At 52.7% G+C, this 18639-nt stretch overlaps 1 protein-coding gene across 1 annotated transcript in view; it reads right to left on the bottom strand.

The window, feature by feature from the left end:
• PTPRN2 (protein tyrosine phosphatase receptor type N2) overlaps window positions 1-18639 on the bottom strand; it is a 628914-nt gene that overhangs the window by 101901 nt on the left and 508374 nt on the right. Inside the window, exon 15 of the mRNA XM_044920028.1 lies at window positions 12535-12747. Within this exon, the coding sequence (XP_044775963.1) occupies window positions 12535-12747 (213 nt within the window). The remainder of the gene's footprint in view (window positions 1-12534; window positions 12748-18639) is intronic.

The raw sequence follows: 18639 nt of genomic DNA on the forward strand, positions 1-18639 counted from the left end.
ACTGGCGGGCACAGCGGGGGGGACTGGGGGGGGGGACACGGGGAGGATGCCAGAGGGACATGAGGGGGGCACCATGCGGGACTCTGTGGGGGGCACAAGGGGGGGACACAGGGGGACACTAGGGGACAGTAGGGGACACCAGGGGGACCATGGAGGACACTGGGGGAAACATGAAGGACACTGGGGCCACATGGGGGACACTGTGGGAACACAGGACCATGGCCAATTCTGAGAGACAAACAGAATCCTCCCTCTCCTCCCGCGGAGGTCAGAACCATAGCAGGTACCCTGGGCAGCCCATCCCCCATCTAGGCCAGAGCCACACCTGCTCCCTGGGTGGAGGCCCAGTTCACAGCTCATTCCATGTGACCAGCCTACTGACACGTGGCCACCGCTGCCCGTCTTGCGACACCGCCTTGCCACCTCCACGGGATTTCTCGGTGATTTGGACTGGGGGAAAACACGCCACACGGGAGGGACGTTTCTCCAGGGTGAATCCCAACCTGGGCGCCAGAACTTGGGCAGGACGGTTGCTCACTCTGCCCGTTCCCTGGAGCTCTGGCAGCGTCCCCCGCCCCCACCACTGCCACCCTCAAGCCACTTGGGCTGCAAACCATGCTACCCTGGTCCAACGCGCAGCAGCATTAAGGGCTAGGTTCCACAACATTCGTAAACTAACCAAAACAGCTCCACGATAAACTGTTTGCCAAGGAATATTGAGTAATTTTATCCCATTTTGCAAGATGTTTTCTCAAAATAAAACTCAAAGACACACTTTAACTTATAGAAGCGAAAATACTTTTCTGCAGTCTTCTGAATCCAGAAGAGTCTTCGAATAGTCCCGTGTCAGAAGGAAAAGAGCTGCTTCCCTCGGCTCTCTTGGAGCCACGGCAGTCATCCGTCCTTCCGCTCCCTGCCGCGCCGGCCCCACGGCTGGCCCTCAGGAACGGCCGTCCTGTGTTGTCCTCGAGTTATCAGGGCGAGAACCACATCTCACCTCCCGAACTTGAAGACAGAAGTCATTTCCATCTGTCATCCTCCCACCCGGGGACTGTCTAGCACCAGGAGACAGCTGAAGAGCATGGTCAAGGTCGGAGGCTTCCTGCAGTCTCACGACGGCCATGAATGAGTACATCCAACTTTGTCCACAAGCGTGTGATGTGTCTGAAACCCAGCGGGCTGCGCCCACTCATCTTCTCCCTTCGCTCTGCTCCTGATAAATATCAGACTCAAGTCAGAGGAAGGACGTGCATCATTTCAATAAGCGTCTTTCTCCGACAGTCCACACGTGGGCTTCTGTAACCACGCCTCCCTCGGGAACCCGGAGCTGGCTGGGCCATGGACGAGGCCCATCTGATGGGCATGCGGCCGTTGTAGCCCCGAGCAGCCCAGCCAGGCCGCATCTGTGCAGCAGGTCAGACCACAGACACCAGCCCCAGGCGTGCGGGGCTCCCGTGGCCCGCGACCCTCCCACCAGGAAGTTACAAGTGTTCTCGAGAAGTCCGCGGTGCCTTCCGAGTTCACAGCTCCAGCCCCGTGGGCTCGACCTCCGTGAGCAGAGCCAGTCTTGAGCGGCCCCACAAGTGTGGTTCAAATTCAGACGAGTCAAAGTTGCCAAGTCCGTCAAAAATAAATCCTGCACCTCTTCAGAGCAACCTGGGCCTGACATGGGCTGGGGGTGGGGGTGGGGGACGCTGTTTTCTGCAAAAAAAGTCTGTCACATTCCTAACTTTCTTCTTGCTCAAAAGGTAATGAATTCTCCTCGTTTGTCATCATCACCGCCATCACGTCGGGGCACCAGCCCGGAGGCCAGCCGGCCGGCACCAATAAAGGTTTGGAGAGCATTCCACGCGCCTCCCCCCACCGGCGCCGCTCACATCCGTGTCTTAGTGCAGTGCTTCGGTTAGCTTTTCCCGAGCAGCAGAGATCCCCTGCCGGGTGCTGCGTGTTCATCACACAGATCTGGCATTTCGGGGGACCAGGGTGCGCCTCCCATGCACAGGAGGACACGGCAGGGAAGGAACAGGACTAGGCCTGTCTCAGTGCGCTGCGGTGGTGAAGGAAGCCCAGATAGACGGCTAGTGACAGAGACCACAGACGCTAAGGGCAGTGTCAGGGGAAAACAAAGGGTCCGGATGAAAGGGGGCTGGTCATCCTGGGCTGGGCGGGAAGGCTCGGTGAGGGTGTGGGGTCTGCAGAGGCTGACAGATGGGAATGATCTGGAAGGATAAAGCCAAGTGGGAGGGCTTTCAGTGTGAGGGGAGCGGTCTGCACAAAGGTTCAGAGACAGAAAAGCACAGGGGATATTCGAGGGGCTGTGAGGAGCCGGCCAGGGACACAAAAGGTATTCACGTCCTTCCATTCTGCAGGGGCGGCGCCTAATTAAGCCAAAGGGCAGGGCCTGGGGGCGGGGGCAGGGGCAGTCCCCCACGCAGCTGCCTCTCCCTGCGCACGCAGAGGCTGCACATCGTTCTGGGGCCCAATTATTCCATCTGAAGCTGCTCTGAATGGCGACCTGGCAGCCTGAGGCCAGAAGAGTGCTCCGAGGAGCCCTGGGCCAGGTGGCTTTGCCACTGCAAGCCGGAGACGACAGCGAGTCCCTCTCCACCTCCGCTTCATCTCCATTTCCTCCGCTGTGAAATGGATGAAGGGCTCTGGCCTCGGAGGCCCCGTCAGGGTTTCTGAGGGTCTGTCGTGCCCAGGAAGGGCCCAAGTGCTGACCTTCGGAGGAAGTCAGCCAGGGTGCCGTCCCGTGGGTCCAGCAAGCACCATGGGAGGTGAGCTCTGGGGTTGGCAGGAGGAGAGGCGCTGGGAGGGTCCGGGGCACCAGCCAAGCCCTGCTTGGAGTCCATCGGAGATCTGCAGACTCACAACGTCCCCAGGAAATGCCCCGCACACAGGAGCAGGGAGGCCACCGTCCACAGTCAGAAAAGCAACAGCTCAAAGCAGCAGATAGGACAATCTGAGCTTTTGTCCTGGTTTCCCCTCATGTTTCAGTTTCAAAGTTTGGGGGCACCAAACTCAGGATTTTCATTCTCCTTGAATGTGGCAGAGGATAGGAAGGCCAGGGATGGGGAGAGAGTCCCGAAACACGGAGACCGGGTGGAATGTCCCTTCTGAAAAACCATCTGGTTTTACAAACAAATCTGTATTTTATTTCCCCTACTCGGTGCAATTCTACGAATACTCCTTTTTGGTTATTCTTCTGCTTTGTTGTCTTCACAAAAAATGGAAGTGATAAAATGCTTCCTTACAGAACAAATCCAGGCCTTTAATTAGAGAACTGAAGTCTAGCTGCGTATGGGTGCTGACTTCCTGTACAGTTAGCAATCCCAGCATTTATCACCCAAACTCCTTCAGCTGATTTCGGCCGAACGCCATAGAGTCAGTCCAAGTTTAAAGCTGTATGTCATGTTCATGTTCTCCAAACACCATATGGAATTACGTATTTTAAACATTTGGCCTTACTTGCTAATAGAAGCATCTCTGAATCTTCCTTTTCCCATTTTCCAAATAATCATACACACAGACACACACAAACATATACCCAGGCATGTAATTTTGCTGGTTCCTTTATTTTTAAATTCTGAATTTAAAAATTGTTAAATTTTCTTTAAGAAAGGCAGACTGCACAGCAGCGCCTCGTTTGGACGTGTCTGGAGTCTTGGGCCTGGACTGCCCAGTGTCCTTGTACACGTGCTGCGTGGAGCTTGTCTGGAGGCCCTCGAGTGCAGCCACCTGTGTGCCTGGGACCGAGGTCCTCCTCTGCGGGAAAGGGGTCTTCTTTGACCAGCGCAGCTTCGGGGGGATGCACGCGTTGCGGAGAGGGAGGAAGCAGACGCCTGCTCCGGCAGCCAGATCCGCCGGATTGACCCTGGCGATCGCCGGGGCGGCCGATGACGTCGCGACCTGAGCGTCCTCACATCCTGGCTGTTTATTCGAAAATCTGGAGTGAGTACTTTTGTTCACAAGTCACCTTCCTCACTGGAGACCATTGGCGTGAACGTCTTGTACTTGCTAATAGAGAAACGACCTACCAAGATTCCATCCTTAATTATCGGCAATCCTCCCAAAGCAGAGAACCCCAATGGAGACGGAAATATTTTGAGGAATGAAGTTTAGGGATGACTAAGTAGATGGAGAAGAGAAACCCAATCATGTAGCTTCTCTAACGTAAGAGGAAAAGTCCTTACTGTTCAAATGACTGTGACACTGCACAGACCACATCCCATCCTGAGCACGTCTCTTGCTCACCTCCTCCAGGAAGCCCTCCTGGGCCACCCTGGGGTCCCTGCGGACCATCACAGCACTGTCTTCTCAAGCACATGCTCCACACCAGTGTAAACTCCAAGGTGAAATAAAGGTCTTCGCCATCCTTACTGTTACAGAAAACGTGATTCTTTCATTAGAAGAAATTAGCTTTCTGGAAAGAAACCCACTGGGCCACTTCTAAGTTTGGCCATCCAGCCCTTCCCAGGCCCCGTGTGGCTCCGCTCCTCAAGGGTGACCCACATGCCGACACGGAATCCGCTCGTGGGCAGCTGCCCCCCGAGGTGGGAGGAGGAGAGTGGGGGCGCCTCGGAGGACAGTGATGCTGACGTGCAGTCCTCCCCTGGACAGGACAGATGGCCGAACCAGCGGGACTCGTGCCTCCGGGGCAGGGGGTCTGCTGGCTGAGTGGGTCTTCCTCTTATGACCTTGAATGGTCTCCTTTGACATTTGGAGACTGTCACCCGCCTGAGTCTCCTGGACCTGAGTGTGCATTTGCTCTTGGCAAAGCTGTCCCTGCTCGTGAACACACATCCTGTGCACCTCTGAAGGTTCAAGCTATCGTTCCCCACCCCACCACCTCCTGTCCTGCCTTACCTTCTTTCATGCCATTCAGCACGGGGTATGCTCCCTAAGGCCCCCCAAGGGCTTGAGTCGGAGTGGAGGGCACCCCGGGCATGTTTGCCGGACTCCGCTCAGCGCTGCCGTGCACGAGGCCGACCCTGAGACAGACTCCGGGCCGTGGTAGGTGTGTCATTCCCACAGGTGGAGAGCCTGACTTCGCAGGGCCACTTTGCAGGGCCACCCCTGGCCTCCCCCCGACCCCGCGCCCCCCACCCCCACCCCATTGGGGAGCCGGGGAAGCCGGCGCAGAAGCCTCTCAGAGCTGGAAGCATGCAGTCTAGGCCTGCTGTACTTCATGGTGGGACGATCCTACACCCGCTCTCCAGCCCCCACACCTGCCCTCTGAATGCCTTCCTTCCCTCCTCCTGCCATTTTGGTCTCAATCCCTGTGAAGTCCATTCTGCATGTTTCCCTTTACGCTGTAAGCTTCTCCTGCCAGCACCCCTTATTCAGAGTAGCTCGGCATCCCCTCAGAATCGGAGGGCAGCCCGTCTCTGGGCACGCAGCCACAGGGTGGCTCCTGACGCCGAGGCCCCCGGCTGGTGCGCGGGGCGGGAGGTGGGCCTGGTGTGCAGCCACGTCCCCCTCACCCTGGGGTTATGTGAGGGATGGCTTTGCTGCTGTCTGGTGCTGGAAACATGGGGGAGAAGCCAGCAGGACTCTCCACACCTGCTCCCACTCTAACCGTGTGCCTCAGAATGCGCCGAACTTCACAGAAGTCCGGATTTCCCTGCAGGTACACGCTTTCTTTACAGACGGTCTTAAGTTTTGGTTCAGAAGGTGTGCCCACCTCTGAGTCGGGGCCCAGAGGAGAGAGAGCAGCTGTTCGCATACGACCATTAATAAACACGCTGAGCAGGGAGGCGATCGATGGTTCCCTACCCCCAGCACCCCGATTGCCACAAATGACTGTCCTTCCACAGAATTTAGAACTGAGATGCACTTACACTTCCGTGACCTTCCCCGACCTTCAGCAGCCCAGTGAAGAGCACACAGCTCCTTCCATCCCATTTTGTGGCTGGGGCGCAGAGAGGCACGAGGCCCGGAAGGAATGGAGCGATCATGGTCTCTTTTTCCCATGAGTGCAAATATCGGGAAAGAAATGTTTAAGCTGAGCCGTGAACCCCGAGTGAAAGGAGCCGGAGGACCGGCGTGCCCGCGGCTCCCCCACGGCGCTGCCCTCCACACAGGGGAGCTGGCCCGGGGAGGAGGACAGACCTGGTCCCCGGCAGGAGCTCCTGGCTTGGGGCCGTGCCTGGGCCCGGGAGTCGGCCCCTTCCGCACGGTCCCCGCCTCCAGGGTGAGCACGAAGGATGTCCTCTCCCGTCCTCTCCTGCTCTACAGGCCTGTCCTTGCGGAGTGTGCCGCCCCAGTGAGGGGACACCCTGGGCCCGTCGTCACGAGCCTGTGGTGAAGCCATTTCTGCCCAGTGTCATCTCCTGTGCTTGCTAATGCTTCCTGTGGTTTCATGGCAAACTCCTCGTCTTTAAGGAGTCAGAAACCGAGCAGAGAAGTGAATTTGACCACTCCTGACTCCCCCACGGAGACTCGTACCACGAAGGGAAAGGTGCAGGGGCACCGTCGGGTTTGGGGCTCCAAGGAGGTCCTGCCCTGTCCCGTGTGCGAGTGCTCCCAGGCCCCCTGACTTACTCTGTGCAGTGGGAAGAGCGCTCGCCTGGGGCCTAAACGCTGTAAATCGCCCTAATTCAGCTCTGCCACCCGCCCGCCGTGGGACCTGGGACAAGTCACAGATGATCCGATGCTTACTTTCCCCACGTGGCCGCACAGGGTGCGCTGGGGGTCCGGTGTGGCTTGCAGAGCCCCTCCCTGGGCCCTGGTGGGGGACTGAGGGATAGGCCCCGGGAGCCTCCTGAGTGCGCGGGCTGCCCTTGGAGGAGCTCCCCTGGCCTCTGCAATATGGAAGCACACTCTGACTTCGACAGAAAACTGCATTAAAGCAGATTAAAAGCGTGAACCTTCATGAGCCACCCCCGGCTCCCTCAGCCTCCGAGGTGCGTTCTCCCACGCTGGCCCTCACGGACAACATGACCCACACAGGGCGAGCGGCCTGACACGGCAGAGGTGAAGCTGGAACTCCCTCCCCTCCCCTCGCCTGTCCTTTCTTAAGAGACAGTTATTCCGGTAAAATCCAGATCCGCTAACAGGCCACAAACATACAACAGAACCCAGCAACCCGGGAATGAAAAGAAGACACAGCATCCAGGCCCTGGGATTCCTCGCACCAGCCATCCCGAGCTTTTGTCTTCCAGATATCTCACTGAGTGGTCTGTTATTTTCAATTAAGTCTGATCTAATTATTATCGTTTGATCAAGGGAGATGGCTTGCTATATTAGGACAGCGACATGTCTCAGTTTTGTGTTTAGATATGTTTTTGGCAATCTTTCCAGCCTTCCGCCTCCTCTAGACTTATTTCCAAATCTCAGGAGCTATTTTTGAGGAGACACATTGCACAGAAACTGGAGAATGGGCATGCAGCCGCGGCTTTTGGAAACTGCAGACTTGAAAATTTAAGGTTTATGAGAAAATGCACTACCAATTCACGCCTTACAGGACAACGTTCAGACCCAGGGTGGCAAGGAATCTAGAAGATTCAACGGAGCTTGTTGGCCCTAATTGATCACTTGAAACTGAATGCACACGCAAACACACACATGTTTTCGAAATGCTCGGGACAGGTGCGTTCCTCATGGCAAGGCAAAAGTCTTCAAGTTTTCCTTCGTTATCACGTGACTGTGTGGCGAGGCGTGTACTTTACAGTGAAGCCGGGGCCTCTTTCTGGGATCGAGGAGCTCGGGACCCCAGGACAAGGCCTCTCCCTCAGCAGCCTGGCTTCCCCTTGACCAGATGAAACATCAACTCAGTGACTGCAAAGCTTCAAGAGAGCTCTCCCGACACACAGAGGTGCTAATCACAGCTTCTTGCAAAGGCAAAACTAGTAAAATCCCAATTCTCAGGCTTGACTGGGTTAGGATAAAAACCTAAGTTCTTTAATAATATTTGAGGGCACTTTTCCTTTTATGAAGCAGGATAGATTTTCTTGCTGAGAAGTTGCACAAAAGTTATTTTGACCTGAAAATTTACGTGTAAAGCAAAGAAAGGCCGTTCTTTCTGACTGATACATAGCTGACTGAAATGGGCTATTTTAGGAGCTTGTGGTGGGGTCAAGGCAAACCTTAGGAGATTCCCTCTTTTCTACCTAAATCGGAAAACGCTTCTCTAACGAGTGATTGTACCAATTACAAAAGATTAAGCTACCTTAGAAAAAGAAGGATCCCTTAATTCAAGGCCCCCGAGAATAAGCCAGCTTGTGACAGGCACCCTCCTCTGGGAGGGGCTGGCTCTCCCTTGCCCAGGGGGGATGAGGAGTTGGGCTGCATTCGGGCCACCGGCCCCTCAGCCGGAGTGGACAGAGCACCCCAATCACAGCCACCTCGCACCTAACGGGAGGTCACTCGCTGATCATCACCCATGAGTGGGATGCCCGCTGCGCCCAGAAGCGTGCTCTCCTCTGGGTCTGGTTCCAAAGGCCTCCAAGAGATACGGAAGTGTGCTGGGTATTGTGAAATAACCCATCAAAAGAGGCTTGATGGAAATTCCACAGGAGTCTGTGCACTCGTGTGGGGACGGGGGTGTGGGCCGGCCGAGCGCTGAACTCCTGCTGCAAGGTGATCAAACCCTCCGGGAAACGGATGCAACATCGAACAAACTCAGAGAGAGAGAGGAGGGAATGTGTTCTAATCATCTCATCGCCTCCTTCGGCACTTTCACCTGATGGCCTTCCGCAGAAACGGGACTCCCGTGCGAGGAGTCGTGTGCTGGGCATCACACCTCCTTCCACACCAACCCGCACACACCAGCAGCAAGCAGACACGTGCACACGGCATATATATCATGTACCGACATGCCAATTTGGGGGGAGAAAAAAGGGTACAAGTAAAGAAATTATCTTTTTAGGTAATGAGGTACAGATTTAATCCAAATACGCTATGTTTCATGTATTTAGAAGAAAAAATAACGTTCAGTAAGACACTGGGGCAAAGTTTGGTGCCCATTAAAAAAAATGGCCTTTCCAAAATGGATTTCCATTATTCTGAAAGTTAATATACCTAGTTCTTTCAAGTTTGAGGAAATTAAACTCTGATAGATTATCTGGTAAGACTGATCCCTTGGAAAGTGCTAACGTATAAGTCTATCAAGAAATATTTGATTTTCCAATAGGTAAAGCAAACAAAAATATCACACACACATACACGCATGTAAGCTAAGCTTCAAGATGCTGGCTCTATGAAATAGCTCTATTCTGAGGAGGAAGAGAAAAAAGGTTTAAACGTGTTTGCACTGGGACCTAATACTGCAAACTATTCACTGTTTTGAAGCAATTTTGAGACAAGCCCGCCCACTGATTATTCTGGAACACTCCATGAGTGCACTGTAACTAACCCAAAGCCACAGACCATGAATTATGAGCTCACGGGGCCTCTGCATCATCGGCCGCCAGGAGCCTGGGAGGGCAAATATTAGAAGGTGTGCGTTGCCGGGGCTGCTGTGGGCCAGGACTTTACAAAGGGTGGGCCGCGGTGTGGGGCGTCCCCACCTGAGCTCTCTTGCAATGAGGCCACTGCCATGCTGTTTACCCGCACACTGAAGGATCCTCCTTTTTGGCTCTCTGGGAGGAAGAATTCCAGAGGCCACCAGCGCCTCCTCGGGACCACCAGCCCTGAGCTCCCCCTCCTCACTGCGGACCCAAAGGCTCCTTGTGTTCTGATAAGAACACAGTTCCTCCATTTAAAGGGTAAGTTCACATTCTGACATAAATAAAACTTATTACCTCACCGCCTGCCGTTCCTCATTCCCAGGCAGCTACTTCTAACCTCCGTACACAATAACCTTCGTCTCTTTCAGAGAGTTTATAAAAATGATTGAGTATGAAATAAGGCATGATATTGAATCGCTCCATTTTCCTCGTCACCCGGTGTTGGGAATTAAGAGGAGTTTTATCCAAACTTCACTTGTATTATAGGATTAGCGGAGTGCAGAAGTTCAATGGTTTAAAAAGAAATACAGTGTGAAGGCAACTTTTCCTGAAATTGTTTTTACGTTTGCAATACTTTAAACAACTTCTCAGACAGACTTGAAGCTTGAAAGGGGGTCTCAGTGGTAGCTCTGGAAAAGCCAAGTTTAGTGTGGATGCATTCCCGAGTTAATACCTGCTTCATTTACAAAGGCAAACATCCTCTATTTGCGGCTACTCGGTTAAGAGCCCTTCATACATGACTCAGCGAAATCTAGAGGCAACAGCCCTGAGATCCCATCCCTGTTGGCGGAGTCCTGCTCTGCTAATCACAAACCAAAACAACTCAACAGCTCCAGCACTAGCATCTTCTCCCCAGTGGACCATCCACTTTGGGCCAAACATCTGCATTTAACCAGAGTGGTTCCCTGAGAGGTATTTCATAGTGATTTCAAAACTAAGCCCATCACAAAATCTTTATAATAATTTCATTTCCAAATTTTCCTAGATCATATTTTCAAAGGGAAAGTTTTTTCTGTGCTTTTCCCCCCTTTTTTATTAACCTGGATTGAAGAAAAGCACACATTTCATTTATTGTCTGGATTACAGATTCTTATTAAACAAACCAGAGCTCATTATAAAATCAATATCAACTTAACCACCATGCCCCCAGGAGGAATAGCAAAAAGGTCACTCCAAGAAATTCAAACAATTTTCCTGCTGGAAGGGCATGATTTTAATTACAGATACTATTAATTAGAGCTGTCACCGGGAAGATTTTTTTCTGTTAATTATCACAAACTCAGTTCTAAGTGTGCAATTTCAACCCGTATTTTTGCAAAACTGAGTCATTTCTGCATGCAAGCCCAACCTTTCCATTCTATCAATATTTTATATTTGAATTTCAAAGTGTATCAAAGGACGCCATGCTTTCTAAAAATCCACCCCTGTGTGATCTCCCGTCTCCTGCACACAGAACAGAACTGGTGTGATAATTTATTTATGTCCTGGCACAGACATGGCCCAGAAGCCCTGGCATCCTACACTGATGGTCTTGCTCAATAGAATTTCTGGATAAATTCTTACTAGTTTAAGTGACATTTTTTTCCTGGGCTTCTTCTTCAAACGTGATTTTTCTTTTGCTTTGAAGCAGAGCGGTGCACTGGGGCTGAAATGCCCTCCCACACATTTGAAGGTGCCATTTCTTTATGAGAGAAGATCATACTGACCAGCCTTGTGACCTCCAGAAAGCCAGCACTTTTCTCTCTTCAGTGACAATACCAAGAATTTTTGAATGGGGGGAGAAAGCTATCTCTTGGTCTCTTTTTTTTTTTTTAAGATTTTATTTATTTGCGAGAGAGACAATGAGAGACAGAGAGCATGAGAGGGAGGAGAGTCAGAGGGAGAAGCAGACTCCCTGCTGAGCAGGGAGCCCGATGCGGGACTCGATCCCGGGACTCCAGGATCATGACCTGAGCCGAAGGCAGTCGCTTAACCAACTGAGCCACCCAGGCGCCCCACTCTCGGTCTCTTTTAAGCATAGTGATTTTATAAATTTATCCCAGGTCCTTCTGTGGGCCAGTGTCAGGGTGGCCCATGGAGGAAAAGCAGCTAGCTCAGACAAGCTCCTGGAGGGCACCTCGCAGGACAGTTTGGAGGGACGGTGGTTCTAGAAAGAGCTTGAGACTCCCCCACCCCCCCATATACTTGTGATGACTGAACAGTCAACTTATATATTATTGTAAAATATGATGCCTTATTTACAAGACAGACCTATTACACATTGTAATCATGTGAGTAGAGGAAACAGAATCTAGTCCAATGGGAGAAAATATTTCACAAATATATACTGACTGAATTTCTAAAACGATGATTAAGTATTTTACCTTCCCAAATGGGAACGATACCGAGTTGTGCCCTGACTTGTCTACGCTATGGGCTGGCGTTGCTCATTCTTACTGCAGGACGTCACTAAATATAAAGTGCGTGCTACACAACATCCAAAAATCTTTTACTGTCCGGTTTGGTCTGCATCTGCATCCTCACATTCTCATTGGCTTCTGACTCATCTCCAGGTGTGTCTGGAATGGTTAGGAGTCCCAGCACCCAGCCACCACCCTCACTCGCATGGCGACGCCCTCGGCTTACTTCCCACTGATCAGCATTAGATTTCACTTTATCCAAATACTAGCAGGGGGTGGCGATGGGTCAGGTTAAAGGATCTTTTCATAGAAGACCCGGAGGAAGTCAATGATTTAAGAGACATCTTCAAACATCTACACAACCAATTTATCTTGCAACTTTGGCATTTTTCATTAACAGCGGCCAAACTAAGAAAGATAACAGATAATACATAATTCATGTTTTGTACTTTTTCCACATTTCTAATGAGCAACCTGCTTTCACAGCTAACTGAGACGAGCCAAGAACAGAGTAAGATTAACACAAAGCAGTAAAACTGTGGTTACAAGGTATTTACGTGAATGCTGATGAGCAGTTTCAAACCGTCTTCCTGAAAGAACCCAAACTATGACTACATGAAGCACTGGGAACGGGGAGGGGCCACAGACCGCGCGCACTGATGAACAGAACCCAGCAGAACCCCTACCTGGTAGGCGTTGGTGGCATCCGGGCCGGGGTGCTCCCCCAGGTCCGAGAGCTTCTCCTGCAGCCGGGAGTGGGAGGTGTGGCGCAAACAGTAGATGACACCAGAGGCCAGGAGGACCCCAACCATGGCCACGACAGAGACCAGGGTCAGCACGATGAACGGGGTCGAGTCCTCTTGCTCTGCTCCGTGTGGCAGAAGCTTGAGTTTGCTTTTCTGCAGAACAGGAGAGAAGGCGCACACGTTAGTACCTAACAAATTACGACCTCCTGGAAACCACCCTTTTCCAACGCAAGGTAAAGGTAAAGCTCGGCACAGCACCATGCTGGCATTAAAACAGCCACCGGGGGGCCATCCGGAACAGTACCCCTCAAACAAGGAGGGAAGTTATTTCTAACTAGCACACTACAGATTGCAACGTTTTCAAAAGAAAACTTAGAAGCATTACTTGTTCTCCTGAAGGCCACCGTTTTTCTAACCCTAACAAGGCAAAGTCTTTGGCAGCTGATTTGCAGCTTTAAGGAAAAGCGCACATCCCTTCTTCAAACAGGTGTGAGGAAAATAGAGCAGTTTATCCTGAGCATGCACCACAATGTTTTTTTTTGGGGGGGGCGCGGTGCCGGGAGCACAGAGAGATCAAACAACTCCACAGCACACAGCACAATCAGGGGCAGGTAAGTTTCACATCCCCGTTCTTGGAGACACTGCAGGAGGGCCGCCTCTGGAGGAACCTTTCCTTGACATCCCCACCGACCCGAGCCCCTCTGCGCGCGCGCCCGCGGGACACACACTCCAACGCCGCGCACCTCGGCGCTCTTCCTTGAAAGGAGCTGCAGGGCATTTGGAACACGACGGTCCACGAGTTCACTTCTCCGCGGCGTGGAGAGTAAGGGAGACAAACCATCAGATTCTCATTGTTTTTTTTTTGGGGGGGAGATCCTTTGGGTGCATTTCACTAGTCTTCACGTGCAAAAGGTGCATGTTGCTCGCCCGTTAGCTTCGTTAGCAGGTGTATTAGCCACAATTAAAACGCCCCGGGAAGACGGAGAGGACGCGGGCGCGCGCGGCTCCGGCCAGCACGCCCTCCACCATTACTCGGTAAATGAATGGAGACGCACGCCCGCGCCTCGGTCCCGGTTGCTACAAGATGAGAACAATTAGCAAACTCCTTTCCACCACCTAATTTCGCGTGGTAACAAAATGGATTTTTTCCCCATGAATGCCTGGCCGGCCTATTCATTATGTGTCTTGTATTAGTAATTTTCTGCTCTGTATCCAGCCTTCCCCCTCCTCATTCCCTCCTGTCTCCGAGTGTACACAGGGCCTCTTATGTCAGGCCGGGCCATTTTTAGCTTGTAATCATAAAGGCCACCAAAGCAATTATCGCCGGTCTTGACTGGAAAAGCTGGTCATTAATTAGCCTCCTTTTGCCTTCGGTGCCGCGGATTAGCTGGTGCCGGGACTGAGTTAATGGAAACGCGGGTTAAATGAGAAAAGACGCTGGATTTTCTTGCCTGGATGCGCGGCTCCAAGGAGGACCGCGAGGCTGGCAAAGGGCGGGAGGCTCACGGAGGGCGGGGAGGGAGGGGAGGGGGCTAGGGAGAGGGGAGGGGCGGAGGGGGTGGGACGACGGGGGCAGAGGGGAGGGACGGAGAGGGAGGACCCCCGGGTGGGGGTGGGGGACACGGAGGGGCGGGGGCGCGGGAGGGTCGCGCAGGGCTGCCCGAGGCCGGTGTGGCCGTTCCCGCCGCCGCCCCCGGCGTGGACCCCTCCCCTCCCCCCTCCCGCTCGCCCCTCCCTCCGCGCCGGCACGGCCGCCTCCGGAAGGTTAAAGCTCCGGGAGCCGCGGACCACCCCTCCCCGCCGCCCCGGTTCCCTCCGCACCCCTGTCTCCGCCCCTGGCGGGGTGAGAGCCAGAGCCCGGTAAATAAACCGCAGGGACCCCACCCCGCGCAGCGAGGCCCAGCAGGGCGGGAGGGAGCGCGACCGGCCCGGCCCAGCTCCCCGGCCCCGCGCGGCGCGCTGCTTCGCGCCCCTCCGGCAGCGGTGAGCGCCCGAGGGCCAGCGAGGCTCCGGGCCGGGGTCTCCGCCGCCGCCCCGCGTCTGCGTTCCGCGGCCGCGGAGGCCGCCCCTCCCCTCCCCGAAAGAGGCCGAATCGACACCTCCGTGGGGCCGTTTCCAGGAGGACGGTTCGCTCTCCCCGCGCCCCCCGCGGGACAGCCTCGCCTCGGCAGACCGAGCAGGGACAACAAAGGAGGCGGCGCGGCCGAAGGAGGGGCGTCCGCTGTCCCCCCGCCTGGGCCGGGTCCGCCTAGCCGTCACTACGCGTCCCTCAATCCCGCCCCAGTGCAGACCACTGGAGGTGTCCGCGTCCTCACTTAGGCCAAGCGCCAGCTCTGGGGATCCCGCCCAGGCGTCGGGAGGACCCCTCGCGCCCACGTGGTTGACGGCGCCCGGGAACAGGGACTTCCTGAATCTTCCTGCCTGGCGACGTGAAGCGCACACGCGTGTGGTGGCCAGCCCGGCTCCGAGAGGACGCGCAGTGCGCACCGGACAGACGGTCGCACGCGCGCCAGGGACCAAGGCCTGGGCTGTGGGTGCCGGGCAGTCGGGGACGCGGGGTCCCGCTGCGCAGGGTGCCCGCGGGCTCACCGTGTAAGGGGCACGGGGTGGCCCGGTTGTCACGCGATTCCAGGTGGGAGGCCACGGAGGCAGGTGGCAGTGTCCACACGTCAACCTGGCCCAGGTCTGGGGCGAAGGAGAGACTCCGAGTTGGACACTCAGCCGGGAGGCCAAACCGAAGCTCTTCCCAGGGCGGCAGGGTGGCCCAAACGCGGCCGCCACGGCTGGCTGGGGCACGACGCTCACCGTGACCCACGATGCGCCCGGCAAGCGGGGGTAGAGAAGCAAGCAGGGCCTAACCGCTGCCCCTTTCGCGGCGGGCGTGGAACTAACTCAAAGGTCAAAGAAAAATGTCAAGGAGAGTGACTGCCCCCAGAGCTTGGGTCCCTCCTCTCTGGATCCCGCTCTCCCTCTTCCCAGTTGCTCAGCACCACCATCCCCCTCCGGGTCCCAGGTGCTGCTGGAGGAGAAGGGAAGCGGGGAAGGAAAAAGGACGGGACCCCGTGCCCACCGAGTCCCATTTTCTATGATGTCCTCTAGTTCCAAGCTGCGTGGGCTGGAGCTGTCCCAAAGAGAAGGGCCACAGTGGTCTCAGGCCGGAGGGAGGCGCCCAGGCTCCCCCCCCCCCCACCCCAGGCAGCCCATCCGCCAGGAGGCCCTTCTGGCAGCCAGGGGAGGGGTCGATGGCTGTGGACAGCCGGCCGGTCCAGCCCGCACAGCAGGGGCAGTCAGTGACAGGAGCGTGGGCGGGGAATCAGGGGGTCTGAGCCAGAGAGGGAAGGTGGTGGTAGGGCTGACGGACCCACCGGGCTCGTGACAACGAGGTCACAGGATCCTGGGGCTGGGCTCGGAACTCTCCAGCCCGCCGGGGGCTACTCAGCTGGAACCGGAAAAGTCACTCTTCCTTGCCCAGCCCCCCTGCACCCCCAGTGGTTCCGACCTACCCAGCGAGGAGAGGAAGGGTCCAGCGGGAGGAAAAACTGTTGCTGGTTGCTAGTCAGGTCTTAAGAATCCCGGAAGAAACGAAAATTTATAGAAATTTTTCAAAAAAAAAAAGTGACCTCCCCTCTTTGGCATAGTGATTGAGTTAAAATAACTTTATGATTATTTTATTTCCTTTCTTTTTGTGGAATTAAGAAAACAAACAAAACTTCTAATCCCTGCTAACCACCAGCTTTAAGAGAAAAGAATGAGCCTGATATCCACTGGAGAGTGAGTTTGATCCGAGGTTCTGCTCCAGGTGTGACCTGGGTGGGGCGGGCCTCAGCCTCCTCCCCTTCTGGGTCCCTGCTCCCCAAGGCTGAGCAACTTGAACTACATGTGCTTTCCCCAAATTTTGTCCTGGGGCTGGGCCCTGCAGAGAGCCCTGGACTAATTAGAAGCATCCTGTCAGTCTTGACTTGGAATTGAAAAAAAAATAATGCTGAAATATTTATGACTTTGACATTTACAGTCAGGCGTCTTTTAAAAGCGGAACTGTACGGTGGCTGAGGTCACACAGGAGTGCTGGTAGCTGTGCACCCCAGGATGTAGGAGACACACACACACAAGCACTTAATGCTAAGTTCCAGATGCAGGAAAAGTTTGGTTTTAAAAAATAATCAGGAATAATTAAGTCAATTTTATATCAGGTTAGATGTATCTTGACAGTAAACTGTGGTATAATATTGCATATTTCTTCCACTCAACCATTTCCACCTGCAACTCCTTGAATTTAGAATGTAAAATATTGCAGAAGCTATGATTTAAGATAAATGTGACCACAGAGACAATTTGTGGAATTGCTCTTAGGAATTAGAATCTACAGACGTTGTCCTGACCTATTTAAACTATTTTGATCTGTGCTTGTAAGTGAAGGTGCATGGGGCTTCCTTTACATTGTCTTCTGAGCCATTTATGGCAAAATATCTTCAAAACTTTTTTTCTTTAGCTGTCCATGTGGTAAGCTTAAAAGGAAAGAGAAAAAAAAGAGAACATTTTATGCCCAAACTTGGTTGTGAGAACTAAGGCAGCACACAAACACAAAACTTCACGGTAACAAATATTTGTGGACCAGTAGCAACAGTGAGCGTTTTTCCAAGCCTGTGAACAGTTAACAATAGCAGCCCCGTGCCTAAGCCACTGACTTCAATTTTAAAATACACTTGTACCCAAAACTTATGGGCACGGGCATTTGATTTCATTACTATGGAACTTCTTATTTTCTTTATTTTTTTTTTTTTTTTTTTTTTTTTAATTTTTTTGACAGAGAGAGACATAGCGAGAGAGGGAACACAGGCAGGGGGAGTGGGAGAGGGAGAAGCAGGCTCCCCGCCGAGCAGGGAGCCCGATGTGGGACTCGATCCCAGGACCCTGGGATCATGACCTGAGCTGAAGGCAGACGCTTAACGACTGAGCCACCCAGGCGCCCTACTATGGAACTTCTAACCTGTGCATGTTTTCATTTGTATCATTCCTAAGGACTTGGTTTTGCAAACCCAGCCTCATCCTATGTTCCTCTGCACCTTGACGTGACTATGATTGCAACGATCCCTTTGCCTGTAAAATCTAGAATTTGATTTTAGAGACTACTAATTAGTTGCTATCACAAATCGGTCTTTGCTTTCCCAGATGAAAAATTTTAGAATTATTTGGAAATTTCATGCTAGATTTACCAAAATGTACTTACTAAAATACAGTAACTATGACTCTAAAGCTGATCAAAAATTTTCATAGTTTTCAGGCCATGGGAATGACCAAACTTAAAAATACAGGGGGAGGGTAGTGTCTTAAAATATTTCAAGTGTATTTTTTAAAGCTGTTAACTGAACTATTTTTAATTTGGAATTTGCCACAGAATTCTCATAAATGAGAGAAGTCAGGCGGAAATAATCATGTATTAATTCTCTGCATTACAAAATCTTTTCAGAAGCTATTATCAGAGCAAGAGGCATTTCGGTCTGAATCCAGGGTGGGAGAAATCCTTTGTGCAAGTGAAAGCCATTGTTCCTATCACAGATGAAATTGTACTTGCAAATCTGCCATTCAAGTAGCCAAAAAAAAAAAAAAAAAAAAAAAGCCTATATAGGCAAGAGAAAAGAATGTCCAAGAAATAATTATTCTTAAATGAAAGTAAGTGGGGATACCCTGTTTTAAAATAAGCCATTTGTTTATTTTTTAAGGCATAGACACAAATATAAATATGCAAAAGATAATAAATTGTCTATTTACCAGCTTTAAGCACTCCTAGAACATCAGTTTTGGGAAACTACTCTGTTGTAAGACATCAGAGAAGATTTACGAGATTTATGTTTAAAGGGGGAAAACTACCGTTGTGTGAACTAATTTTTAGTAGAGCTTGATACATAGCAAATTGTCTCGGGGAGAACAGAGAGCGACCAGCTGAGAACAGACCCGGAAAGATCAGCCCCCCAAGAGAAATCCTGCCCCTAGCCATCTTTCAGATTCTCCGCCGGCGTTCTTACTACCAACAGACTCACACTCGGC

This window comes from Neomonachus schauinslandi, chromosome 12, assembly GCF_002201575.2.
Source record: "Neomonachus schauinslandi chromosome 12, ASM220157v2, whole genome shotgun sequence".
NCBI lineage: Eukaryota > Metazoa > Chordata > Mammalia > Carnivora > Phocidae > Neomonachus > Neomonachus schauinslandi.